At 41.2% G+C, this 27132-nt stretch overlaps 2 protein-coding genes across 4 annotated transcripts in view; one reads left to right on the forward strand and one right to left on the reverse strand.

Moving 5' to 3' along the window:
• DSTN (destrin, actin depolymerizing factor) overlaps positions 1-15223 on the reverse strand; it is a 30922-nt gene extending 15699 nt beyond the window's left edge. Inside the window, exons 1-2 of one of the 2 annotated variants that reach the window (XM_029916004.1) lie at positions 15083-15223; positions 786-866 (exon numbers count right to left, since the gene is read on the reverse strand). In XM_029916004.1, the coding sequence (XP_029771864.1) occupies positions 786-866; positions 15083-15085 (84 nt within the window). In that variant the 5' untranslated portion in view covers positions 15086-15223. The remainder of the gene's footprint in view (positions 1-785; positions 867-15082) is intronic. The other variant, XM_029916005.1, reaches the window with a different exon arrangement.
• A 67-nt stretch (positions 15224-15290) lies between these two features.
• The window catches only part of BFSP1 (beaded filament structural protein 1), a 73264-nt gene continuing 61422 nt past the window's right edge, over positions 15291-27132 (forward strand). For both annotated transcript variants that reach the window (XM_029916002.1, XM_029915999.1), the window contains exons 1-5: positions 15291-15591; positions 16300-16390; positions 19810-19836; positions 21431-21521; positions 22340-22543. The gene's annotated coding sequence lies outside the window, so the exon portion shown is untranslated. The remainder of the gene's footprint in view (positions 15592-16299; positions 16391-19809; positions 19837-21430; positions 21522-22339; positions 22544-27132) is intronic.

The raw sequence follows: 27132 nt of genomic DNA on the forward strand, positions 1-27132 counted from the left end.
CATCATCCTTCTAATGTACTGACATGAAAAAGAATTATTTCTATCAAAGTATTAAGTACTACTGGGATTAACTGTCTATTGTTTGTGTGATTCTCCCTAGTGCTCCATTAAGTGCAAGAAATAAGTATCTTTTTTTCAACCCTACTTCAATCTCAAAATTATCATCTACTTTAACAAGTTTTGTAAAATGATTATCCCACAAAATTTTTTATGAAATGTACTACTGCCTTCAAGATAATTTTTTCTCATCCTTTATAGTACAATTCTTCAATTTACACCAAGGAAAATCATCCATCTCAAAATGTTAGTATTTTCAGGATAAAATAAAGCAAAGGAAACCTCTAATTTTTATTGATCTCTATTGGAAAATTTTGGTCTTGATGATATCTGCTATTATGGTCTTGTTCCTAAAGATATAGAACTTTAGTCCTATAAAATACTGTTTGCATAAATCCTCATTAACTGATTGATAAAAAACTTGTAAAGATGGGAAAATTTTACACTATTTGATTCATAAGTGACAACTCATTACCTATCACATTATGAAAGTTGTTTTGAGCTTTAAATTGGCATATAACATATTAATTTCAAGAGTACAGCACAATTCAATACTTGTGTTCGTTGTGAAATAATCACCACAATAAGTCTAGTTAATATCCATCACCATACAGTTACAATTTTTGTCTTATAAGAACTTTCAAGATTCACTCTTCTAGCAATTCTCAAATATATAATAGAGCATTAACTATACACACCATGCTGTACATTACATCCCCATTACTTACTTGATAACTAGGAAGTTTGTACCTTTTGACCACTGTCAACCATTTGATCATCTTTAGCAACCACCAATCCGTTTTCTGTATCTAGGGGTTAAGGTGGGGGGAGGGGTGTTTTGTTTTAGATTCCACATAAAAGTGAGATCATCCAGTATGTATTTTTCTGACTTATTTCACTGAGCATAATGCCTTCAAGTCCCACCCATGTTGTTGCAAATGACAAGACCTTTTTCTATAATACAAAATAATTCCTGTGGGGGGGGGGGGCGCGCACACACACAGGTGCATGCGTGCTACATTTTCTTATCCATTCATCCATCCATGAACATTTAGGTTGCTTCCATGGCTTGGCTACTGTAAATAATGCCACAATGAACATGGGGGTGCATTTATCTTTTCAACTGTTTTTGTTTCCTTTAGACAATTACCCAGAAGTAGAGTGGCTGGTAGTTCTATTTTTAATTTTTAATTTTTCGAGGCATCTCCATATTGTTGCCCATAATCGCTGTACCAATTTACATTCCCACCAACAGTGCACAAGGGTTCCCTTTCTTCCACATCCTCATCAACACTTGTTATTTCTTGTTTTTGATAATAGCCATTCAACACATATATGGTCAATTCATTTACAACAATGAAGCCAAGAACATATACTGGAAAAAGGACAGTCTCTTCAATAAATGGTGTGGTTAAACTAGACAGCCAGATACAAAAAAATGAAACTGGACCACCGTCTTACACCAAACACAGAAATTAACTGAAAATGGACTACAGACTTGAATGTTAAGACCTAAAGCAGTTAACACTAGAATTAAAAAACAGGAGGTAAGCTCTTTCACAGAGGTCTTTGTGAAGATTTTTTCTTCATTTAATACCAAAAGAAAATGCAACAAAAACAAAAATAAACAAGTGGGACTACATCAAACTAAAACGCCTCTGCACAGTGAAGGAAACCATCAACAAAAGGAAAAGGCAACCTAACAAATGGGAGAAAATTTTGGCAAATCATGTATCTGATAAGGGATTAATATTCAAAACATATAAATAACTTATACAATTCAATAGCAAAAAGGCAAACAATCCAATTTGTTTGTTCAGAGAATTTGAACAGACATTTTTCCAAAGACATGCAGATGGCCAAAAGATAAATGAGAAAGTGCTCAACAGTAGTAATTATCACAGAAATGCGTATCAAGACCACAATTAGATATCACCCTAACTCAACTCTTAGTGTCTTTATCAAGTCCCTCTGTCCAACATATATACACAATCTCCCATCTACCCAGAATTGTAAAGCTGCTTAATAAACATTTGCTTAATCAATACAAGTTCTCTCCTTAGTATTGTTCTAAAAGTCACAGATAATTTTTAAAATTGTATGATATATAAGTATCATTTAATTTCTGAATAAATGCTGCAGACACTAATGTGTATAATAATCAATATGCAAAGACCATAACCTTTAAGATATCAATATCCCATAAAGCACACTGACACATTTCAAAAATTGTGCAATCTACACCCTTGTTAAATAGTTGTTTGATTCACAATTGAAAAAATAAGGGCACTCTTTAATAATAAAGTGTGTGTCTATTCAGTAGTTCCTTTACCAACATGGAGAGAATAACTGTTGCAAACCATTTATCAATATTAGGAAAAGAAAAAGATCTCCTCTGTCTTACTCTTCACTAAGACAGGAAACAATTAAAAAGGACATTATTCCTTAACGGGGGGACAGAACACTTACCCACAATAAAAAGAAAGAAACTGCTGATGCACAAATGCTTTATGCTAAGGGAAATGAAGCCTGACTCAAGTGTCTGACTGGATAGTTCCATTCACAGGACATTCTTGCAAAGGTGAAATTACAGGAACAAAAAACAAATTGGTGGTTGTCGGTGGGAAGAATAACAGGAGAACATTTTTTGGAATGAAGGAACTATTCTATATTTTGATTGTCATGGCAGTTACACAACCGTATACATTTGCAAAAACTGCAAAACTTGCACTAAACACGGTGAGTTTTGCTTAACATAAATTATCCTGAATGGCAAAAATTATACATTACTTCTAGTCTTTACTTCAAATGACAATATAAAAAATATTCTACTCCTATTTGAGAAAGATCTTTGTGAACACATAATAAGCTAAAGGCAAAAGATTTCCCTTTGGTTTAACAGTTTGACTTCTCGCTGAATAATCAGTGAGTACATCAATGGACCTGAGAGAGGAAACAGATTTGATGTTGTTGGTTAACCTTTTTCTCCATGGTCACACTCCCATTTCTAAGCCCTACCAACTCTTCCAGCTCCTCCTTAAATCTGTATTTCAAATTTATTCCTTCTCCTCTACTCTTTACATCTCCTATCACTCTCAAGATTAAAAATATCCGGGGCACCTGGGTGGCTCAGTCGACTGAGCAACCGGCTTCAACTCAGGTCATGATCTTGCAGTTCGTAGGTTAGGGCCGGGGTCAGGCTCTGTGCTGAGAGCTTGCTCAGAGGCTGGAGCTTGCTTCTGATTCGGTGTCTCCTTCTCTCACTGCCCCTCCCCCATTCGTGCTGTCTCTGTCTCTCAATAATAAATAACTGTAAAAAAAATTTTTTTTAATTAAAAATATTCACCAATTCCAAAGCACCTACAAGGTAAAGTCTATATTCATTAACAAAGCATAAAAGGCCCTTTATTATCAGAACCAACTTACTTTTTTAGAGTCATCTCCCACCATAAGTAACTGTTTAAGTCACTCTGATCTTTCAGAAAGCAATTTGGCCATTTAAATTAAAAGCCTTAAAATAGGAGCACCTGGGTGGCTCAGTTGGTTAAGTGTCCGGCTTTGGCTCAGGTCATGATCTCATGGTTCCTGGGTTAGAGCCCTGGGCAGAACGCTTGCTCAGAGCCTGGTGCCTGCTTTGGATCTTGTGTCTCCTTCTCTCTCTGCGCCTCCCCCACTCACCCTCTGTCTCACTCTGTCTCTCAAAAATAAATTTTTTTTAAATTTTTAATTCAAAGTTTTTAAAGATATATTTAATATGCCATAAAATCTCACCCATTTAAAAGCATAAGTTCAGTGGGTTTTAGTATATTCAAAGTGTACATCCATCATAATCTAATTTTAGAACATTTTGAACACCCCAAAATGAAACTCTGTACTGAGCAAGCACTCTTTCCCATTCTCACCCACCCCAGACCTATCCTACTACTAAGTAACTTCCTGTCTCTTAAGATCTGTCTATTCTGGGGGCACCTGGGTGGCTCAGTCGGTTAAGCATCTGGCTTCGGCTCAGGTCATGATCTCACAGCTCATGCATTCGAGCTCCGCATCAGACTCTGTGCTGACAGCTAGCTCAGAGCCTGAAGTGTGCTTCAGATTCTGTATCTCCCTCTCTCTGACCCTCCCCTGCTCACACTGTCTCTATCAAAAATAAATAAAAAGCATTAAAAAAAAAGATCTATTCTGGATACTGTATATAAATGGTATTATATAACATGCAGTTAAATGTTATGCCATACACACACACACACACACACACACACACACACACACACACACACTATACTGAGCCACCCAGGCACCCTGTACTCTTTGATACATTCTAGATACAAGTTCCTTGTCACACATGATTTGCAAATATTTTCTCCCACCCCATGGGTTGTCTTTTTGTTTTCTTGATGGTGTTCTTTGATGCAAAGTTATTCTTTAATTCTAGTGGTGCCTGAGTGGCTCAGTCGGTTAAGCGTTTGACTCTTGGTTTTGTCTCAGGTCATGATCTCACGGTTCTGGAGTTCAAGACCCATACTGGGATCTGCACTGACAGTGTAGAGCCTGCTTAGGATTCTCTTTCTCTCCCTCTCTACCCCTCTTGCACTCTCTTTCTCTCTCAAAATAAACAAACAAACAAAAAAGCATTTAAATCTAATAAAGTCCAACTGTTCTATTTTTCCCTTGTCACTTGTGCTCTTGCGTATAAATGCCAAGAATATTGCCTATACCACTCCTCCAAAGAAGAAGGAGGAGGAGGAGGAGGAGGAGGAGGAGGAGGAGGAGGAGGAGGAGAAAACCCTGCATAACCCAAACTTACAAAGGTTTATGCCTAGGTTTTCTAATGGAAGTTACACAGCCTTACATTTACGTCTAGAAGACGCTTTGAGTTAAATTCTGTATATAGAGTGAAGCAAGGATCCAAATTCATCCTTTTACATGTGGATATCCAGTTGTATCAGCACCACTTGTTGAAGACACTATTTCTCTCCCCCTCACCCGCACTGCATTAGCTTGACACCCCTGTCACATTGGGATATGAGAAATAAAGGATATAAAACTGTTACAGATGAACTCAACTGTGAGGAAAATCTTTATTGATAGTCTCTGGATATTCACTTTCTCCCTTACTTCCATTATAATACTTATCACAATCTGAAATTATCTTATTCATGTGTTTACTTATTTCTTACCTATCTCCCCCATTAGAATGTATACTTCTTAAGACTTTGTATTGTATACTGTTGAATTTCCAAAGCCTACTACAGTACCTGGTTCCTTAAATGCACCAAACAAACAATTATTTACTGAAATAATAAGGATACATTTAAAATGATCTAGAAGAAAATGCACCAAATATTAATACTTGGATTGGAATTGCCATTACAACTAAATTTTTCTCAATGTTTTACAATGTACATATATTATTATAATAATCAGATACAAAATTAAGGTATTCTAAAAATGTATAATGCCTCTGGATCAATCTGTTATTACTCAAAGTTTTAGCTTCTTTTATAGTCCCCAGCATAATGACACCACCAACTACCTAACAGCTCTGGTCTCAAGAGTAAGCTACCTTTGGAACGCCTGGGTGGCTCACTCGGTTAAGCGCCTGACTTTAGCTCAGGTCATGATCACACCGCTTATGGGTCCGAGCCCCACATTGGGCTCTGTGCTGACAGCCTGGAGCCTGCTTCAGATTCTGTGTCTCCCTCTCTCTCTGCCCCTTCCCAACTCGCACTCTATCTCTCTCTCAAAAATGAATATATGTTAAAAGGAAAAAAATTTTTAAAAGAGTAAGTTATCCTTGCTGTCTTTCTCTTAAGCCACACACCCAAATTATCAGTAAGTCCCATCAGCTCTACCTCCATAATATATATCTAATCTATCACTGCTCATTTTTCCACTACTAACAATCCTAATTCAAGCCACCACCATCAACTGGATGAATAATAGCAATAGTCTGTTAATTAGTCTTTGTCCCCGCTTGCACTTCTCCACAGGAGTAAATTCTCTTATTCCACTACTTAACACCTCCCCACCACAACACACGCAAAAGCTTCCTAGTGCAATGAGAATAAAATTCAAATTCCTGACGTTGGACTATAAACTCTTCCTGTTCCAGCTCTCCCCTATAATCCACCTCCTACTTTTCTATCTCCCTTTTACTGAATTCCAGCCACACAAACCTTTTTTGTCCTTGGCATGTCAAATTCATTCTCTTCTCAAGGCCATTCTACTTATAGAGTTCTTTCAGCCTGAACTGCTCTTTACATGGTTATTTTTTTGCCATGCAAGTTTTAGCTGAAGTGTCACCTCCTAAGAGGCCTTCCCTAACAAGTGGCTGAAAGAAGCTGACTCTTCTAGCACTGCCTATTGATTACCGTATTTCCTTTATTCTACTTAACAATTCTCTGACATGATCTTGCCATTTTCTTTGTTTTTCTTCCCCCCCCAATCCCGCCCCCACCATTATAATGTAACTTCTACAAGGAAGTACTATATCCCTCATACCTGGATCAGTTCTTAGTATATAATAATCTCAATTATTTATTGAATAAATGATTGCTATTCTAAATTGTGAGAGTGATGAAGAACTGTTTGATTATATATTAATTTCTTTGGGAAAAATACTTAGTGGAAGACAAGATATTTTTACATTAAGAATTAAATCATCTATGACACTACCTCACATCAGTAAGAATGACTAATATCAAAAAGAACAGGAAAAACCAGTGCTGGCAAGGGTGTGGAGAAAAGAGAACTCTCAGGCACTACTGGTAGGAATACAAATTGGTGCAACCACTATGGAAAACACTATGGAGGTTCCTCAAAAAATTAAACATATAACCCAGTGATTCCACTTCTGGGTATTGACCAGAAGAAGAAAACGAAAACATCACTTCATTAAAAGACATATGTGCTTCTATATTTACTGCAACATTATTTACAATAGCCAACATATGCAAACAACCTAAGAATCCATTGATAGAGAAATGCATAAAATGATGCTGTATATATACACACACAAAATATGACTCCACCATACAAAAAAATGAAATTTTGCCATTGGCAACAATACTGATGGTCCTAGAGGGTATTATGCTAAGTGAAATAAGTCAGGGAATGACAAATACCGTATGACTTCACTTAAATGTGGAATCTAAAAAATAAAGCAAACAAAAACAGACACAGACTCATACAGAAAACAAACTGGTGGCTGCCAGAAGGGAGGAGGACAGAGATGGGTGAAACAAGTAAAGGTGATTAAGAGGCCAAATAAAACTAGTTTTAAAAAATAACAGGGGTGCCTGAGTGGTTCAGTGGGTTGAGCGTCCAGCTTCGGCTCAGGTCATGATCTCACAGTTCGTGGGTTCGAGCCCCGCATGGGACTCTGTGCTGACAGCTCAGAGCCTGGAGCCCGCTTCAGATTCTGTATCTCCCTCTCTCTCTCTGACCCTCCCCTGCTCACACTGTCTCTCTCTGTCTCTCAAAAATAATAAAAAACATTAAATTTTTTTAAGAAATAAATAAAAAATAAAACAATTGGCAACATGTTCTAATGCTCTCCCTTCTACCCTTTTCATTTTATCTACAATTGCTGAAGCATGTGATGGTATAATCAGAATATGAAGAAAAAAGATTGTTTTGTTTTGTTTGTTTGAAAAAAGATTGTTAATCTAACTAGGATATAACCCTGTTTAATTTCATCCAACACTGATAAGCACTTCACTATATATGAGGCACTGCTTTTGAATTACCTATATGCATCACCCAAACTGCTATGATGGTAGGTACTCCTACTTGGAGGAATGACGAAACTGAGGCACAGGAAAATCAGTAACTTAACCTAAGGTCATACAGTTAGTAGGTAGCAGAGCCAAGATTCAAAAACCCTAGGTAGCCCCACTCCGAGCCCATGCTCTTAACCGTTTCTCAGTATAGTTTAACAGAAATGATAACAATACCTACCCTACTGCGTTACTATAAAGACTGAATGAGAGAAGGTAGAACACAATGCCTGTCACATATTAAACACTTGTAAGTTATCTAAGATGTTATTTCTTGTTCTTCCATTTGTTAGGCTTTCAAGTGCTTTTCTATGGTTCAGGATGCCTCAATAAGCATCAAATACCATTCAGTTTCATTTTCAAGGGAAGAAAGGGAACTGGCATTTATTGAGAGGCTTCTGTATGCAAGAATTATTTTAAAAGTACTACTCTAAGAATACTTGCCTTATCTCAAAAGGATTTTCACTTGTAAGACTCAAAGTGTAATGCAGTATACAAAGGGGAGGTACTATTCAATTAGGTTAGTACTTAAAACTTAATTTCCAGAAACGTCTCAGTGGCTCAGTCAGTTAAGCCTCTGACTTTAGCTCAGATCACGATCATGCAGTCTGTGGGTTTGAGCATAGCATCGGGCTCTGTGCTGACAGCTCAGAGCCTAGAACCTGCTTCGGATTCTGGATGTCTCCTTCTCTCTCTGTCCTTATCCCACTCATGCTCTGTCTCTCTCTCTCTCAAAAAATAGCTTAAAAAATTTTTTAATAAAGAAAACCTTAATTTCCATTGTATTAAAAAAAAAAGAAGGTGGGAATAGAAAGTATAAAAAAGAGTCCATCTCCATGGGAACCTGTCCTTGTATTAATTACAAATGCCCTCTCACTCACTCATGGTCATTCAACCATCTGTTATAGGCCTACTATGAGAAAGGCATCTTGATACTGAAATATACAAACCTTTTCTTAAGCAAATCAACAGTCTAGTTCTACAGAACATCTTAATAAGTTCCATAAAATGAATTCATATGCTATCTTAGTCCTGCTTCTTAGACATATACAGAAATGAGAGAATTAACACATATTAATACCCATATTCAATTCATCAAATTAAATAGGCTAATCCACAAAGTCTGAGGCTTGTCCATTAAGTTGGCCACTAACCACATGTGGTTTAGTAAGTCCATTAAATGTGGCTAGTATGACTAAGGAACTGCATACTTATACTTTTTTTTTTTTTAACATTTATTTATTTTTGAGAGACAGGGAGAGACAGATCATGAGCAGGGCAGGTCAGAGACAGAGGGACACACAGAATCAAAAGCAGGCTCCAGGCTCTGAGCTGCCAGCACAGATCCCGACACAGGGCTCGAACCCACAAACCGTGAGATCATGACGTGAGCCAACAAAGACACTCAACTGACTGAGCCACCTAGCGCCCCAGGAACTGCATGTTTAAATGATACTTTATTTTAATTAACTAAAATTTTAAATTAATTACCAATACCATTGCTAGAAAAGTTATAAGTACACTTTGAGCAACTTAGGTATATGAATCTACTTTTTCAACTGTAAAATTTATATCTAAATACATATTAAATGCTTCCAGTGAAAACTGAGGATCTGAATTAAAATGTGCTGTTAAATGTAAAATGTATACTGGATTTCAAACAACTTGTATGAAAAAATAATATGAAATGTCTCATTTTTTATATTAATTAAATGTTGATATGACATATTGGGTTAAATAAATTTTACCCTTTTTGTGTTTTTAATAGGGTTACTAGAATATTTTAAAGTACACATTAACTTGCATTTTATTTCTATTCAAGAAACACTGGTCTAAAGATTACTTACAACATTCTTAAAATAAATTTTCAATGATTTGAGGATTCCTGAGAGTTCTGAGCTTCAAAAATTGACTTAACAGGGGCACCTGGGTGGCTCAGTCGGTTAAGCGTCCAGCTTTGGCTCAGGTCATGATCTCACAGTTCGTGGGTTTGAGCCCCACATCGGGCTCTATGCTTACAGCTAGCTCAGAGCCTGGAACCTGCTTCAGATTCTGTGTCTCCCTCTCTCTCTGACCCTCCCCTGCTCGCACTCTCTCTGTCTCTCAAAAATAAATAAAAAACATAATAAAAATTTTTTAAAATTGACTTAACAGATTGCTTCCTAACAAATTGAAGGAGTCTTACCTGTATTTGCCTGCACTTTAGTTTTAGCTCTAGCACTACATGAAAATTCCACCACCATTAAAAATGTACCACATGAAACCATTTTAAAGTAAAGACTAGGGGCGCCTGGGTGGTTCAGTCAGTTAAGCCTCTGACCTCAGAGGTCATTCATGGGTTCGAGCCCCGCGTCGGGCTCTGTGCTGACAGCTAGCTTAGAGCCTGGAGCCTGCTTCCGGTTCTGTGTCTCCTTCTCTCTCTGCCCCTCCCCCTCTCATGCTCGCGAGCTCTTTCTCTCTCTCTCTCTATCAAAAATAAATAAAACATTAAAAAAAAAAGAAAAGAATGCTGGTGCAATTTTTAAAAATAAATAAATAAAGACAAGACTAAATTTAGAGGCAGTTTTCTGAAAATATGCCAATATAGGAATATGGGTATGAAATTCATCTTTGTTTTCTGTGATAAGGCAAACAGGAATAACAATCTATAAAGTAATGCAAAAATGCTGAAAAGAATAAAAGTCTTCCTTTGATGTAGTACAAAAGCACAAACTAGCTTCAAATATAGGGTTCCTGCTATACTATGCACTGAACTTTGTCTCTGAAGTGCTGATCCATCCTATGCTCTTTTGCAACAGAACGAAGAGTTCTTTGACACTCCTCTCTCATGTTAACCAAAAGCCAAACTCTCAGCTTTTCCTCCATTTTTTCATACTTTCAATCACCTATTAAAACCTGAATTTTAGGAATGCCTGCGTGGCTCAGTCAGTTGAGCAAATGACTTTGGTTCATGTCATGATCTCACGGTGAGTTCAAACCCCCCATCAGGCTCAGTCGCTGACAGCTCAGAGCCTGGAGGCTGCTTTGGATACTGTCTCTGTCGCTCATGCTCACTCAAAAATAAGTAAACATTAAAAAAAAAACAACCTTAACTTCAACTTTAAACACGTTAAAATTTTTTTAATGTTTATTCATTTTGAGAGAGAGAGACAGAGCATGAGTGGGGAATGGACAGAGAATGAGACACAGAATCTGAACACAAACCCACAAACCATGAGATGAGAAATCAAGAGTCAGATGTCTGACTGAGGCACCTAGGTGCCTGTTGTATATTTTCTTTCAATGCTAGATTTACTTTATGGCTCCACAAATAAGTCTAGATGAAGATGTGATGAGTATTTACGTAATGTCAGGTTCACCAAAAGCGCATGCATATTTATGCAATAAACATAAAGATGTTTTACTACTAATCAGGGAAATGCACGTTAAAAGAGTAAGAAGCCATTTCACACTTACTAGATTGGCAAAGGTTTTAAGTCTCAAAATACCAAGTGGTGAAAAACTATGGAGAAAACAGGCTGATATATGCAGCTAACGGGATGCAAACTAGAACCACCTGTAGTAGAACAAAAACTACACCCGCATACCCTCTAATCCAGGGCTTCCACTTCTAGATCTGTACCGAGAACACACTCACTGTGGCTACAGAAGTAACATAAAACATGGAAGCCATCTACTGCAAAAACTGTTTAAGTAGACAAAAAAAGATAAAAGGATGAAAACCTGGGGAAATGTTCATCAACAGGGAAATGGATAAACTTATATAGTCATAAAACGGAAACTATTCAGCAGTTAATATAAAGAACCACAACTACAGCTAAACCAAAAATCACCCCCACCCCGAAAAACTCACCAACTTTAGTTTTTTTCATTGCAAAAGGATACATAAACCATAGCACTTACATGAAATTTAAAAACACAACAAAACAATATATATTACTACAGATGGACACATGTATAAGCTAAAAGTATGCAAATATCAAGAAGAAAGAAATTTATTAATTTCAGTTGACTATGTTAAACTTGACCTGAGCCCTGTGCTCCTAGAAAGGAGAGTAGGTTAAGAAATCCCCCCCTCATCATTCTGTGTTTGGGGAAGCTGGTAACAAAAAGATCCTGCCTTTGCTTACTGGGATAAGACCTGTCCTCATGGTTCTTCAAGACTCTCTGTTTTACCTGCCCCAGGTCCTCGTCCTTTTTTTGAGATGTTCCTCGTTAATTAATGTCCTCCTAATTGCCTGAAAAAAAAATCTCAATTGGCCAGCATATTATGTCTTTGACACAGGAGTGGTTATCTCTGGGGAAGGAAGAGAATGGGTTGAGGAAGAAGACATTTAGTTGTAATGGTAACATAGAAGCCTGAAATATGGCAAAAAGTTAATCTTTTCTTTTTTGTACAAAGAGACCGGTTATTCTGTGTACCTTTCTGCTTAAAATGTTTCAAAATTAATTTCTAAATTATGTTAAAACTTCATGTGGAGTCAAAAAAAAGGTCACAAATAAATCCTTTAGTCTGTTTTTTTCATGTTAAATAGGAACATGAACACATGCCCAACCTATTTCATTAAGCTGCTGTAAGCAAAAGTGTTTTCCCTAATCATCAAGTGGTAGGATACATTTGTAATTTATTCAAAGTCAATTAGCTCAGTTTGTTATAGCAGAGCTCTGACTAGGGCAAGGTTGGATTATCATGTAGACTTTCATTGTTTCAGGGGCAAAACTGCACTCCTACTTCCCAGAGAGCCATACAGCTATGCTGTAAATGTCATAGGCCATTGGTTACAAGAGACACTAGGCAAGTCAACATGTAAGAATACTAAGCAGATAACCCTAGGTACTTGATGGTAGACTAGTAAATGAGCTTTCCAAGAGGAAGTTGGCACACCCAGTACACACACCAAAGTTTTGTGTGGTTCCTGTGGAGGATAGACTTTTTTTTTTTTTTTTGACACTGTAAAGTGAGATTCTGAAAACATGAAATCTCATCATAAAGTGCCCAAGGTGATCTTTTGAGTTGGTTTCAAATTGCTTTTATTCTCAAGTGCTTCCAGAAGGCTTAGTGAGTACCAGGAAGTGATGTTATTAATGGAGGACAAACCCATCTACAGCTAAAATTTAATCTTAAAAAAATAAATAAATAAAATAAAATAAAATTTAATCTTAACAAACCAAAAAAAACCTTAGATACGCGGAACCTCAGTTTCAAATATAAAGACAACGTGCTAAATCTGGAATAATACAAGAATAATAATAATTATACAAGAATGTCCAATCCTCACAATATTTTCTAACAGCTAACTCTGAAAGGGGATGTTCTGTGCCTTTAAGACTAAATACGAGTACTCTTTACAAATGGTCAGTCTATATATTCTGAGCCCTATTTGCACGCATCCAAACAACAAGAGTTTGTAAGGTCTTCTTGATCTCCCTAAGGCCAACAAGTTTGAAATGTATCTGGAATCCACCCATCCTGATTAATTTTTTTTTATTTTTTTATGCTTTTTATTTATTTTTGAGAGACAGAGAGAGACAGCTGGAGCAGGGGAGGGTCAGAGAGAGAGGGAGACACAGAATTTGAAACAGGCTCCAGGCTCTGAGCTAGCTGTCAGCACAGAGCCCAACGCGGGGCTCGAACCCACAAACCGTGAGATCTGACCTGAGCCAAAGCCGGATGCTTAACCGACTGAGCCACCCAGGCGCCCCAATCCTGATTAATTTTTATTCCCCCTCCTCCCCCGAAAAACCAGTAAATAAAATCTTTTATGCACAGAAATATGAAAGGCTTGAACTGAAATTTAAAGTTAAAATGCTTAGTCCTGTTTTCAAAGAGAAAATAAAAATCTATATTAAACTCAAAAAAGAGTGTCAAACCAGAAGAACTTAAAGCAGCCTCCAGCCCACTTCAAAGCACTTTGATCAGAGTGGATGGTCTTAATTTTTATGAAAACTCAAAACCCTTGAAGTCTTCTAGTATAAAGTAGTATATACATTTCTAATCTTAGAGATTTTAAAAAGTTTTAAGATGCTTCTCCTCTCTTAGCTTACAGATTTAAACCAAAGAACCAAAAACTGAACAATACCAAATCCTACATCTCCTTAGTCATCAAGAAAGGATCAGTTAATCTCTTTTTCTTCCTTGCACCACTACCTTAAGAAAACCAAAATTGTTATTCAGCAAAAAACCTTCTGTACGCCAGTAAACTGGTACCAACTGCTTCCAGGCAGACAGATGCAATAACAGTGTAATATTTCTAGCAAAGTCTTGTATGCCTTTGCCTGCAAATCATTGACCAAAAATGGTAACAGCCAGTGCAAGACTAAAGAAAACGACAAAATGTTCTACTTGATCGTCCAGTTAAGAATACTGTTGTGCTGCAAATTAGAGAGACAGTTTATAGAGGGAAATATGCAAATTAAGCCAAGCGTCCGTCCACCACCTAGAATATAAGGGGCATGTTTTACTTTTTCGTGACTAGGATAATCTGATGGGCTTTTTAAAACCTTTTACATTCGCTTTTATTAGCATCCCAACACTATGCCCACTCCTGACACGCTAAGTTATGGCAGAGACAAACTGTTCCCAGGTAAAAGAAAATTTCTAACCGTGCATGGAGAGATCGGGTAGGGAAGGGTTAAAAAAGCCACTGCCAAGCTTGACAAGCACGACAAGAGTGCTGCTGGAAGCTGATTGCCAGATACGACAAACAAAGCGGCTGCGAGGCCACCCAGTTCTTAATCATACCAGGGTCAAGCTCGTGATAATCATTCCGCCCTTGTTCAATAAAGGCCTTATTTTCTTTAATGAGATGCACAGACCTCAGGGACCGAAACTCGCACGAGTCACTGACCACCTCGGTGCCCGGCTTTCGGGAAACCTGCGCCAACAAGGCCCCCCACCCCGGGAAGGCGGATTCCCAGGCGATTTCAGCTAGGGGGTGGCGCTGCTCTACGCCGGCAAGTCGTCCCCGGGCCGGGGCGGGGGAACCTCGGGGACGAAGCTCCCGGCGGCGGCCTCGCAGCAGCAGCGACCGACACCGCGGCCAGGAGCCGCCCCGAGCGCGGGGGGCCCAGCGGGTCCGCGGGCGGGGACGCCCGGAGACCCTCCCCCGCCTGGGGACTGCGACAAGGCCCCACGTCCCTACCCTGGCGTAAGCGCGCCAGTCGACCCTCAGCCCCGACCCCCGCAGCGTCCGAGCGCCCCGCCGCCCCGGCCCCGTTATTCCACGCCTCGGGCTCCCTCCCCTCACCATCTTCGCCGCGGCGGTCTCAGACGCTAGAGGGGTAGCCGGTCGGCACCGAGTCTGCGTAGCGTCCTCCTCACCGCAGAAGGAAGGAGCGACCCAGCGATCTGCCTACGCTAGGCGCGAGCCTACCAGGAGGTGGGTGCGCGGGCGCGCGCCTGGGGCCCAAACGCGGCTGCGCACGTCACGCGCGGCCCGTCGTTACTGTGCAACGGCTCACCAGGCAGCGCCCCGCCCAGAGGGCGAGCGGAGGGCTCCGCCTCACCATCCGGAGGTTGGGGACCAGGCCCCACTCTCATCGGTTCGGGGCCCTGGGGTGGGGCTTTCCCCATCTACTAGAGACACGGAGGCCCGACTAAGGCTGGCACCTATGGGCGAGAGGCGGGCAAAGGATCAAACGGGGCAGGGGGCCCCATCCCTGGGGCGGGTGGGAGGGAGAGAGAAGGGGCAGGGTCATGTGGCGCCCCGCCCACTACGCTGCTGTTGCCCTAACATGGAAGTAGCCACCTGGCCAGGTGTGTGCCGCCGCTGGGGGCGGCGCCTGGCAGGGCGCGGAGGGAGGAGGAAGGGGGGAGGGCAAGGTAGACTGGGGAAGGGGGAGAATGACTGTGGGCGGCTTCCCCGAGCTGGAGTCCAGAGGGGGACTCGAGGGAGCCGAGGCACCGGCCGCTGCGCCGCGAACGCATCCCGCATTTTTTACCTACTTTGGTGCGATTCCCGCGGTCCTCCCCTGATTGGCCCAGCCCGGCACCATCGGGCCGTCGCAAGAGGGAAAAATCTGCACATTCTTCCTTCTTCCCGAGCGACTGTGGCCATTCAGAGTGCTCTGTGAGTCACCGCTAATTTCAGGTCTGGAAAAAAACAAGGAGTGATTTGTTTATCTTTGGGAACAGCCCGGGGAAGGAGGCCCCGAGGCCCACAGGGGTGTGGCTGGGAAACGGCTGAATTGTACTGGGACTATGGCGCCAGCTCCGCTGCTCCGTTTTGGGGGCTTTTAATTTGGGGTTGGGTTGTCTTGTTTTTTTTTAATGGGAGGTTAAATCAGAAACACGGTTTTGAGAGAACCTGAAGGAATCCCAGTGTTTTTCCTGAGGGTGTTTTTGTGGAGAGTAAAGGGAACAGAAAGAATTTACAACTGGGATGATTACTTAATTTTAAAGTTTATTTAATTTAGTCAACCGAGAACATCACAGCCTCCACCAAAAAAAAATTTTTTTTGATAGTAAGGGTGATTTATTCAGAACTTGCTGGAGCAAGGGAGGCAGAAGACAAGGCCTCAGTGATGCAGGAGATTACTGGCATAAGGAAGCTATGGTGAGTGTTCTAGAAGGGCATCCCATATAATTAGGGGTGCATCTGTGGTTTAATCTGCTGGTCTTCCGTTTCAAGTGGGGACACATTCAGGGATACTCCCAGTTACCAATCAAGTCCTGGCCATTTGGGGACAGTCAATACAGAGGCTATTATTTAGCCTCTGGAGCTGGTTGCTTGAGAGTGGTCTGACAGCTACAATTCTGACTTCTAGATAATATGCTGAAGCTGTAGAAAATGGGTTGACTTCCGGGGCTGGTTGCTGCAGACCCCAGGTCAGAGTCCTATTGTTGTATATGTCCAGGCCACTGTCCATTTGTATCTTCCATTCTCAGTCTCCTATTTTGGTCATTATCTTACTTATGAAAGTTTGGTTCATTCAGAGAAAACAAAATTTGACACTGTCAGCCATCTTCAGAGTCACCTGCCTTGGAAGCTCTTCTAGACTATTTTGTTGTCATCATGGCTCTCATCTGACGACTCATCATCATCTTTCAAGGTCAGACAGGCTTTCCAACAGACAGTCATTGGGATCTCGTCCAAAAGCCACAGGAAGCTCACTGGGAAATGCCCATCTCAAGGCTGAACCCGTAGCAAGTTCAGGAACTTCTGAAACTACTGGTTTCAGAGGGATAACGTTCTCACTATCACTGAGAGGCTCCTCCGAGACACATGGGCTCCTCCTCAAAGGAAGTTCCTGCAACTCTGGGACATCATCTACAGTTTTTTCATAGCAAGAGACTGATTCCACAATAAGTACCGTTCTCATTATCACCGGAAGTCATCTTGGCCTCCGACTGGTCCTCCTCATCATTTAGAATTCCGAGATGTGCTGCTGACAGCTCTTCCACCTCAGTGGTTTCTTCAGTTGAATCTCCTGCAGGGTGTATGTTTTTTCTTCTCCGCATCGTCCTCATAATGGGACATCCAACTACAGCTGCTGCCAGCGGGTCTCACCATCCAACTCCTCAAACTCCTGCTTGACTGTGGCAGACATGGCTGCAGAAGCAAGCTAGCGTGAGTGGAGCTGGCACGGGCCAAGAGACTCGGGCCCCCGCACCATCCCGGGAGAGCGCTGGCGCAGCGGCCTGTACCTGGAGTGTCGGACCAGTGCCCGCCGACTCCCGTCTCCGGGAATTGGATGGAGGCAGGGGAGGCCAAAAAAGTTTTTTTTAATTCTCCAAATGTGAGGCTTTGGGACAAGACTTTGTATTTTGTTTTTTGTTTTTTTCTGGGCACTATATGAAATCTAGACTTGTGTGGCATTTGTTCTGGCCACTCAACGTAGAAACTTATTTATTACCTCTTTTCTGTTTTTTTGGTTTTTCTTTTCTTTTCCAGAAAAAAAGTAAGTTGGGACAATTCTAAGCCTTTACCACCTGGTACAAGACTTTTGCGGGCTAGAGCAGTGGTCTCAACTTGAAAGAGAACTTCTTAACGTCAGATTTGTGTGTCCCATCCCCAGAGTTTCTGAGTATTATCCGAGTTAAGACGCAATAATTTGCATTTCTAACAATTTCTGGGTGATACTAACTCTGCCAGTTGGGCAACACACTCCGAGAAGAACGACCCCTCTGTATCCCACTGCAGCCGGAACCTTTATTTCTCTGCCTGGGTCGCAGGGCCCCTCCACCTGCAAAGTCTTCAAAGAGGGACTCCTGGGTGGCTGAGTCAGCCAAGCTCTTGGTTTCAGCTCAGATCATGATCTCACAGTTTGTGAGTTCCAACTCTTGCAGAGCCTGCTTGGGATTCTCTCTCCCTCTCTCTCTGCCCCTCCCCTGCTCACGTGTTCTCTCCCCCCCCCTCTCTCTCACTCTCTCAAAATAAATAAATGAACTTTAAAAAAATAAAGTCTTCAAAGACTTACTGTCTGATCCCAAATAGAATCTTGCTCATGTAAGGGTATAAGCCTGCTTACCCTAACCTCTCTTCTGCATTTCATCCTCCACCCTGCCACCAGTGTTACAGCCAAACATAAGAATCTGATCTTGTCACTTTCCTGCATAAAATTTTCTAAAGCTTCAGGGGTGCCTGGGTGGCTCAGTTGGTTAAGCAGCCAGCTTCAGCTCAGGTCATGATCATATGGCTTGAAAGCTTGGGAATTCGAGCACTACATCCAGCTCTGTGCTAACAGCTCAGAGCCTGGATTCTGCTTCTGATTCTGTCTTCCTCTCTCTCTCTCTGCTCCCCTGCTCACACTTGCTCTCTGAAAAACAAACGTTGAAAAGTTTTTTTTTAAGGCTTCATCAGCAGGTCATTCTGACCCTTCCTTCTGCCTCTAGCCTCTCAGCCTACCTTTTCTGCCCTGTTTCCCATATCTTCCAGAGTGCCCAATTTCAATCCAGACTAAACTTCTCATTCCAGAGCCCTTTTTAACTCTTTCTAACTGCCATAATTATGGACCTGTTAGTTTCTCAGGCTGGAATGTCTCTATTACCCTTCCATCCTGAAAACCTCTGACCACTTCCCAAGGGATTATTGTGGTTTCTTCTTTAATCCCACAGTTCAGCACTTCTCAAATCATTGTAAGCATCCAGATCACCTGAAGATATTGTTAAAAGGCAAATTCAGGGGCTTAGAGGGTGAGGTCTCAGATACCCCCAGGTGATTCAGATGCTTCTGGTCCTCACCCCATACTGTGACTAGTAAGGTCTTATGGTTTTTCCCTAATGTTAATATAGATCTGTAATTGTTTATATAAATTTGCCACCATCACCAGTTTAGACTGAGTTCTTTAAGGACAGGAGCTGTTTAGGATGTACCTTATATGGACCAGCATCGTCCCTGATATATAATAGGTGTTTAATATATTGTTCACTATGTGAACCAATATCTAAAGATGTTTTACAATTCATCAGGCAAACTTCTATATTGGTTTGTCATAACCTAAGATGAGCCCCCAGTTTTTTTTAATGTTTTATTTTATTTTTGATACAGAGAGAGACAGAGTATGAGAGGGGGAGGGTCAGAGAGAGAGGGAGACACAGAATCTGAAGCAGGCTCCAGGCTCTGAGCTAGCGGTCAGCACAGAGCCTGACGCGGGGCTCGAACCCACGAACGTGAGATCTGCCCTGAGCCGAAGCCGGAGGCTTAACCGACTGAGCCACCCAGGTGCCCCAAGCCCCCATTTTTAAGAGTCCCTTTAACCTCTACCTTGACACATAGATTTTCTAGATCTTTCTATTCCTCCTCATACCACAGAGGAAAACATTTGGACATAAAGTCCCTCCTAAAATATGGATGTTTTCCATTGCAAAATTAGAAAACATTTTTCATATTTAATCTGAACATGTACATATAGGCATTTTCATTTAAAAGCAATAATATGAGTGGCAGGAAGAATAAAGTATACATTAATGAAGAGCTTAATGAGAGAGTATGTTAATCAATAGCCTGAAAAAAGCTTTTTTTTTTCTTTGCAGGTGGACACAGCCCAGTCTGTAAACAGTGTAGGAAGATTATTTTTAGTTTCTACCCTGTATCCCTACAAATTCACTTGTTCCCTCTCCCCTTGACCACCCCTACTGTCCATTCTATAGTCGCAGTTCCTTCCTCTGAAGAAAAGTCACTAATTCTTATCTTTGTTCTTCTCTAGGTAAGAAGTTTTTTCCCTCTTCTTTCAATTTTTTTAAATCGATTTTCTGTAATTCGAAAACGATAGATCTAGCTGTAGTGTTTCATTCTGTTCTGCGTTTATTCTGCTTGGTGTTCTCATAGTTTTCTGGGTCTGTGGTTTGGTGTCTGACAATAATTTGGTTAAATTCTCAGTCACAGTGGTTTCAGATTACTTCTTCTGTTCCTTTCTCTCCTAGTATTCCCATTTCATGTATACCTTTCGTAGTTGTAATACGTTTCTTGGATATTCTAGGTGTTTTTCAGTCTTCGTTGTTTTTGTTTTTTGATTTTGAGGATTCTGTTGACCATAACCTCTAGTTCAGAGATTCCTTTCTCTTCCGTGCCCAGTCTACTAATAACACATCAAAGGCATTTTTCATTTCTGTGGGTCTTGTTTGTTTTGCCTTTTGGTATGCCTTCCAATTTTTTTCTTAATAACTGGACACAATGCACTGGGTGAAAGGAACAGTAAGTAGACCTTTAGTGATATGGTGAGGTTGGGGGTGAGGGGAAGACCATTTCAGTCAGTCTATGATTTGGTCTCATTTTTACTGAATCTGTGCCTCTGAACTGTGAACTTCACAAGTGTTTCTCAGAAACAGTCCTCCCCTCCGCCCCTCATCCTCCCATCTCAACTCTGCCCTTCAGTGGGACTGGATAGCTGGAGTGGGCTGGAGGGGAGTGTCTTTTTTCCCCCAGATCAGGTAGTCTCTGATAACTAGTTTCCCCTCAGGGCAGGCCTTGTTAGAATGGAGGCCTCTGGCTTATTTCAAGATGGTTCCTTTTCCTTTGTAATTTACTGTGGGAACCTGGTAGAGCTTGGGGGATGGGTGGGTCCCCTATGACTGAGTCTTTCCAGAGTTTCTAACTGGCAGATTTGTCCACATTGAGTCTCCTCCAGTAATTTGTCAGTTATAGCTCAGGTTTTCTTACCCCTGCACTGATTCCCAGGTTGGTTTCCACTGGGGGTCTCTGCTTTGAGAAGCCATGACTCCCTGTATTTGCCTGTCTGGTCTACAGTTTTGGGTGCAGCAGTCTGACCTGAGTATTCCTCTCTCTTATGGGTCCAAGAAGAGTGGTCTGTTCCGCTTTTTATTTATTGTTAGGACAGAGTAGCAACTTCCAAGCACTTGACGTGCAAATGGGAAATCTGAAGACTGCCCCTTTCCTTTTAAAGAAACGTCCCAGAAATACCAGCCAATGCTCCCACTTTTATCTCATTGACCAAAATGTAGTTTATGGCTGCAAGGGCCACTGGGAAATGTGGTCTGTTCTCTGAGCAGCAATGTGCTCAGCTAAGAAATTGGGGTTCCTTTACCAAGGGAGATGGGGAAAGTGGGTCCTGGGAGATAACTAGCAGTCACTGCCATGGGTAGATATTATTACTTCCATTCTACAGATGAGGTAATGTGAAGAAATGTTCTTTAGGAATCCAGAGGAATAAGTGTTCTGCTCCCAAGCCCATGACCTTTACTGTCAGGCCACGTGACCCATCATGGTGCTGAACAAAAGAACTAAGGTACCTCTTCTTGCTTCCTTAGCACTACAGAGGGGGGCTATACAAAATGAAGCAAATGGAAGCAGTAGAAAATACATTCTGGACATTCCTTTATCGTAGCTGGGTCCTCTTGGATCTGCTGCCCCAAGGGCCTAGACATCTATTTTAGGAAAGAGCTAAATATACTTAAGTATATTCATGGGAACAACACTGTACTACATGGTAACACTTGATTTCTCTATTAGTCTTCATGGTAAACTAAAAGTTAATATACATTTTTTTATAACAACATTTTATAACATAAACTGAATCACTGATTCATGGTTTTCAGTCCTGGGCATACTACTTGAATTAAACCAGGAGAAAATGGAGTGGAAGGTGGCACAACACTCGACCAATGGTTATTCCCCCTCTTGGGCCTTATGTTCCCTTGGAGGTTCTTGTGAAAAATGTAGACCCTTTCTCTAGAAAAATAGGTACTTGCTTTTACAAAGCTTGGCTTCCATTTTCAGGAAACTTATGGACTGTCCTGAAACCTATCTGTTAAACTACATGCTTCAGGAAAGGTTTGGGGGGAAATTCTAAAAAGGAAACGCAAGGTAGGGGTGACCGGACAGGCCTGTGGTTCCTCCCCCACAATCCACAAGCCAAGGTTGGTTTGCTATCACACTGGTTGTCAGTGCAGCATGAACCCTTCCAGACCCTAACAATATAGAGCGTTAAAAAAAAACCACACAGATGCCTTCCAAAATGCACGTAGGACTGCAGCTTGTTTTAATTCACTCACTCATTCAGCAGTGTATCTTGGGGCTCTATCCTCATGTCTTCCCATTTTCCAGGAGTAATGGAGCACCCTACAGTTCTGATCATGTTACTGTACTTCTGGAGAAAGAAAAAGGAGCCACAAAAGCTTCAGAAAGAGGCAAATAAAGGAATCCGGAATCATATTTGATTAAAGGATAGGCGAAACGACTTCAAACTCTCCAGAATATAAAAAGGCTCAAAGGTTGAATGTGATCACAAGTTACAATAAATCATGAAAGGTAGGAATAAAGTGAATAGAAAATTTCAACAAATTATAAAAATAAGAGGGCATCTCTTAAAAGCTCAAAGGGTGTACTTTTAGGAAAAATAGGAAGGCCAGTTTACATGGGTAAGGACAGAAGGAAGATTGGGAGTTGGAGGGAAAGGAAGACATGTAGTGGTGAACTCTCAAGTCGGAACCCATTTTCCCCCCACCCCACCCCATTATTCTCTGCGTATCTCTGCCTTTCCCATGACTACCAGAGAGCTAGAAAACCTCATTACCAGTGAAGTGCCCATTGTCAAGGCTACTGGATAATGTCAAGGCAGCACTGGAGCCCTGTGGAAGTGTGGAGATGATACCAACACATGCAAATGGGTTGTCCAAGCTCGGAAATTTCCCTCACCCCCTTCTTGTCTCCCATGCCTCTGGGGACTAAACAGTTCTATCCTGCCAAGGAGAGGGTACTCAGAAGTCATCTGGAAATGCAGGGCCTGCTGGTTGAGGTTGGTGGGGGTGGGGGGGCAGTTTGCAACCTCAGAGGTTCACCAGCTTGGTGCATCTCTACCCATCTTCCCCCAGACTCTCCAGGGTGGCACCTGTCCTCAACCCCTGTCCCAGGTATTCTGTACAGACTCAGCCAGATGAAAACCCTAAGGACATATGTATGAGTCCATAGGTAAAACTAATGAGATGGAAGAGAAACCCTAACATTATGAAAGGAAAGGCAACAAGCTGAATAATTTCAAGCAGAAGAAACAGGACAAAAAATTAATATGAGCATAGTAAATATTCTTGGATAAGGAAAGATACTGGGAAACCAAAAGCAAGAACAAGCAGTTATGGAAAAAATGCAGACATTAAGAATATTCTTGAACTAAAAGATTCAATAGATGGACTGGACAATGGACTGGATATATGTAAATAACAAAGATGTGAGTCAGAAGATGAGGACAAGTAGTTCATTGTCTCAGAATGTATGAAGAAAGGATAAAGAAGATGCAAAGAACAAGAGAAGAACTTCAGAGACTGGAAGATAGAGGAAAAGGAGCAGTATCTGCATGTAAGAATCCCAGGATAGTGAAATCAGCAAACTAAGGGAAGAAAATACTTGGACACTTTAGTTCTGCTACATTTTAAAAATTAATTCTTGAATCCATAATTTCAACATTTATGTTGGGCCTATGATGTGGCAGGTCTTCAGAGCATGAATAAAATGGGCAAGGATCCGTTGCAATCCTGAAGTTTAAATCCTAGCTAGCTACAGGCAAACAATAACTAAACCAAAAAGTACTTTAGTGACCATAAAACTGAGTGATGTGACAGAGAGTAACTGGGGGCAGGAAGGGCATTCTTTATTTTTTTAATTTTTTAATATTTTATTTATTTTTGAGATAGAGCATGAGAGGCAGAGAGGCAGAAAGACAGGAGATACAGAATCTGAAGAAGGCTCCAGGCTTTGAGCTGTCAGCACAGAGCCCAACACGGGGCTCGAACCCATGAATGTGAGATCATGAGCTCAGGCACCCAGGCACCCCAGCAGGAAGGGCATTCTTAACTCAATGCTCAGAGAAGTCTCGTCCAAAGAAACAATTTAAGCTGAGGCTAAAATGCCAAGAAGGATTCAACTGTGTGAAGATAGTGGGAAGCAACCCAGGCAGATGGGCTGATGTCAGCCTGTTCTAAAAACAAGGAAGACAGTGTGGCTGGAGTCTGGAGAGCCAGGGTGGGTGGCCCCAAATGAGACTAATTAACTAACTAATAATTAGATGATATGGAACTGTGTAGATGATGGTAAAGAAATTGGGGTGGATTGATGAAAGGACTGAATTATAGCCCCTGTATAAAGCAATGTATTATTTTCAATTACATTAAGCCATACATAAGAAGTGAAGAATATTCAACTATCTTTGACCTACGAAAACAGTACTTTTTTTTTTTTTTTTTAGTAGGATGCATGCCCAATGTGGGGCTTGAACTCCTAACCCTAAATTACAAGAACTCATGATCCTGAGATTAAGAGTCTCTACTAACTGAGCCAGCCAGGTGCCCCCCAAAAGGTAGGACATTCTTGTGGTTCAATCTAATATACATTAACCAGTTGGAGTCCAAGCAGCCCGGCCTCTTTAAAAGATATTTGCATCATCCTATCTATTATTACCACTTGAATTTCTTGTATGAAAGAGAGGTGTTAAAAAAAAGTTTGTGTTTGGGGGCAAAGCAAGTGTCTTACTTATATTCACAACAGGATGCTACTTTGAAATATTTTCAGTTACATTTGACAGATGTTTACTGGGTCCTCCTGTGGGCCAGCTGTGGCCATGGTGGCTACCAGGAATACATGGACCCTGCCACAAGGAGATCATGAGAGAAAATGGACTGATGCCAAGATAAACTTGGCCCAGGTTCCACTGGGAATTCTCATGATCCTACTGATGGGACAGATCAAACCAGAAAGGTGTGACCAAATTTTAAGGAGTGAGGCATCCGGAGAGGAAGGAAGTGAGCATTTGTTACTGACACGACTTCTCACTTAGGTTGGTGAATACAAGTTTGGATGGCTAGGGGGCTGACTCAGAGACTGATGACTGGGGGAAGAAAACACCTAGTGTTCTTACCCCAAAATTAGACTCCATGGAACAGGGTACCTAGAAAGATACAGATGTGGTGGTTTTATTTATTTTTTTTTTGGTTCACTTCTTTTGTTTCTTGCTTTGGGAGGGGGTTTGTTATGGCTTATACCCAGTTTTCCCATCTGGAGGTGGGAGGCAGGATGTCAAATAGTGTTTCAGCCAAAGAACTCCAGCTCTGCCCAGTGAGGAAATTTGAAGCATATTCAAGAACAGCTCCACCAGAAACAGCTGAGGGACAATGGCAATGATGCAAAATTGGAGTGCCTTTTAGTATAACTTTTGCCTTATCACTACAACTCCAGTATTTCTATCACCAAGCTACCAAGAAGGTATTTGACACTATTGATACAAGTTTTGGTCTTGACTGGCTGTGTGATCTCTTAGGAGGTGTACCTCTCTGGACCTCCTTATCCTTGCTTGTAAATTGAAGGTGTTGGTGAGGTTAACCCCTTTGGTTCTAAAGTGTAATGCCTGCACAATACATAAAATTCATTGAGTATCGAGGGCCATATTAGCAATTAGTGACATATCCTAGTACTACTAAGGCAGACCATTGAATTTTGATTTATAAACTCTAGGCCTTGTGCTCTCGACACAGGACCTATTTTTGCAGCAAAATCACTAAGTTGCTATAATCATCCAGGTTGTGGACTCCGAGGGCATCCACATCTGGGCAAAAGAAGCTGATTGGCACAAAGGGGGCAAACAGCCCTAATGAAAAACACCCTTACATGTAAATGAGGGCCACACATCACATCTTGCAGTATTTTTTTCCCCCTTCGGTCAGTGTAAATTCAGGCCCCGTTGCAAGATTTTCCACATTGGAGGTGGAAGGAATCACTTGCTCATTTGTATTCTCGTTCCAATGGAAAACCTTTCCTCCTACCCCTTGAGCCAGTGAGTCACTTCCGCCCTTGAAACCTCTATGGCTTCCTTTTTTTTTCCAGCCCTGGCCTGGCCCTTTGGAGAGGGGTCCAGGCCATTGGGCCAGAAGGTGCTCAGGCAGGAGGGGACACACCTCGAATGGCTTTGAAATATCAGGAGGATCCTCCCCACAGGAGAAAATGTCTGTGTGGTCTGACAAATGCTGGGTGTTGGAGTCCAGATTCAGTGTTTTCCCTTTTATCTTAAAAACTCTAGGAAAGAAACGCCCATAGAAGGTAGTGCCTACTGCAGGTTTATTTTATGACTCATGGAAATTTCTTAAATGATAAATGTTGGCTCAGACTTAGCCTGACATAAGAAACACTCATCTAGACCAGAGTCTATGGTTACAAGAAACAAGAAGAGCGTGTTCAACAAATAAACTGTGACTCCATGTCCAAGCTTTCAGAGGGAAAAAGGCAGAAAGTATTGCCTGGATTCCATGAGGTGGCTTGGCAGGCCACAATTTCATTTGTTTTTTTTGAGGATAGAAACTTTCCCAAGATGGATGCACTATCTTCCTGGCCAGGAAACCATTTCATATGCCTTTGGTTTCCTACATTATTTAGTCCAGACTCCTTTTGGCTAATATAATGAAAATGCTTGGCCAACCATAAAAATTAATGAGGGCAATGTTGAAAATATTTTCCCCTCAGGGAAAAAAAATAAGGAAAATAAATATTTTCTTTCCTGAGTAAAAAATCCCTCTATTTCTGTGTGTAGACAAAGCTAGGCATTCTACATAGATGTTAAAAACCCAGACTATTAACTTGTTTCAGAGAAAACTTAGAAATTATGAGCCTTAGGGTACTGAGTGGCTCAGTTGGTTTGAGTGTCCAACTTTGGCTCAGGTCATGATCTCATGGTTCATGGATTCGAGCCCCACGTCAGGCTCTGTGCTGACAGCTCAGAGCCTGGAGCCTGCTTCCGATTCTGTGCCTCCCTCTCTGTTCCTCCCCTACTCATACTCTGTATCTCTTTTGAAAATAAATAAAAGATTTAAAAAATTAAAAAAATAAAAAGAAATTATGAGCTTTAAATATGCCTCATT

This window comes from Suricata suricatta, chromosome 12, assembly GCF_006229205.1.
Source record: "Suricata suricatta isolate VVHF042 chromosome 12, meerkat_22Aug2017_6uvM2_HiC, whole genome shotgun sequence".
NCBI lineage: Eukaryota > Metazoa > Chordata > Mammalia > Carnivora > Herpestidae > Suricata > Suricata suricatta.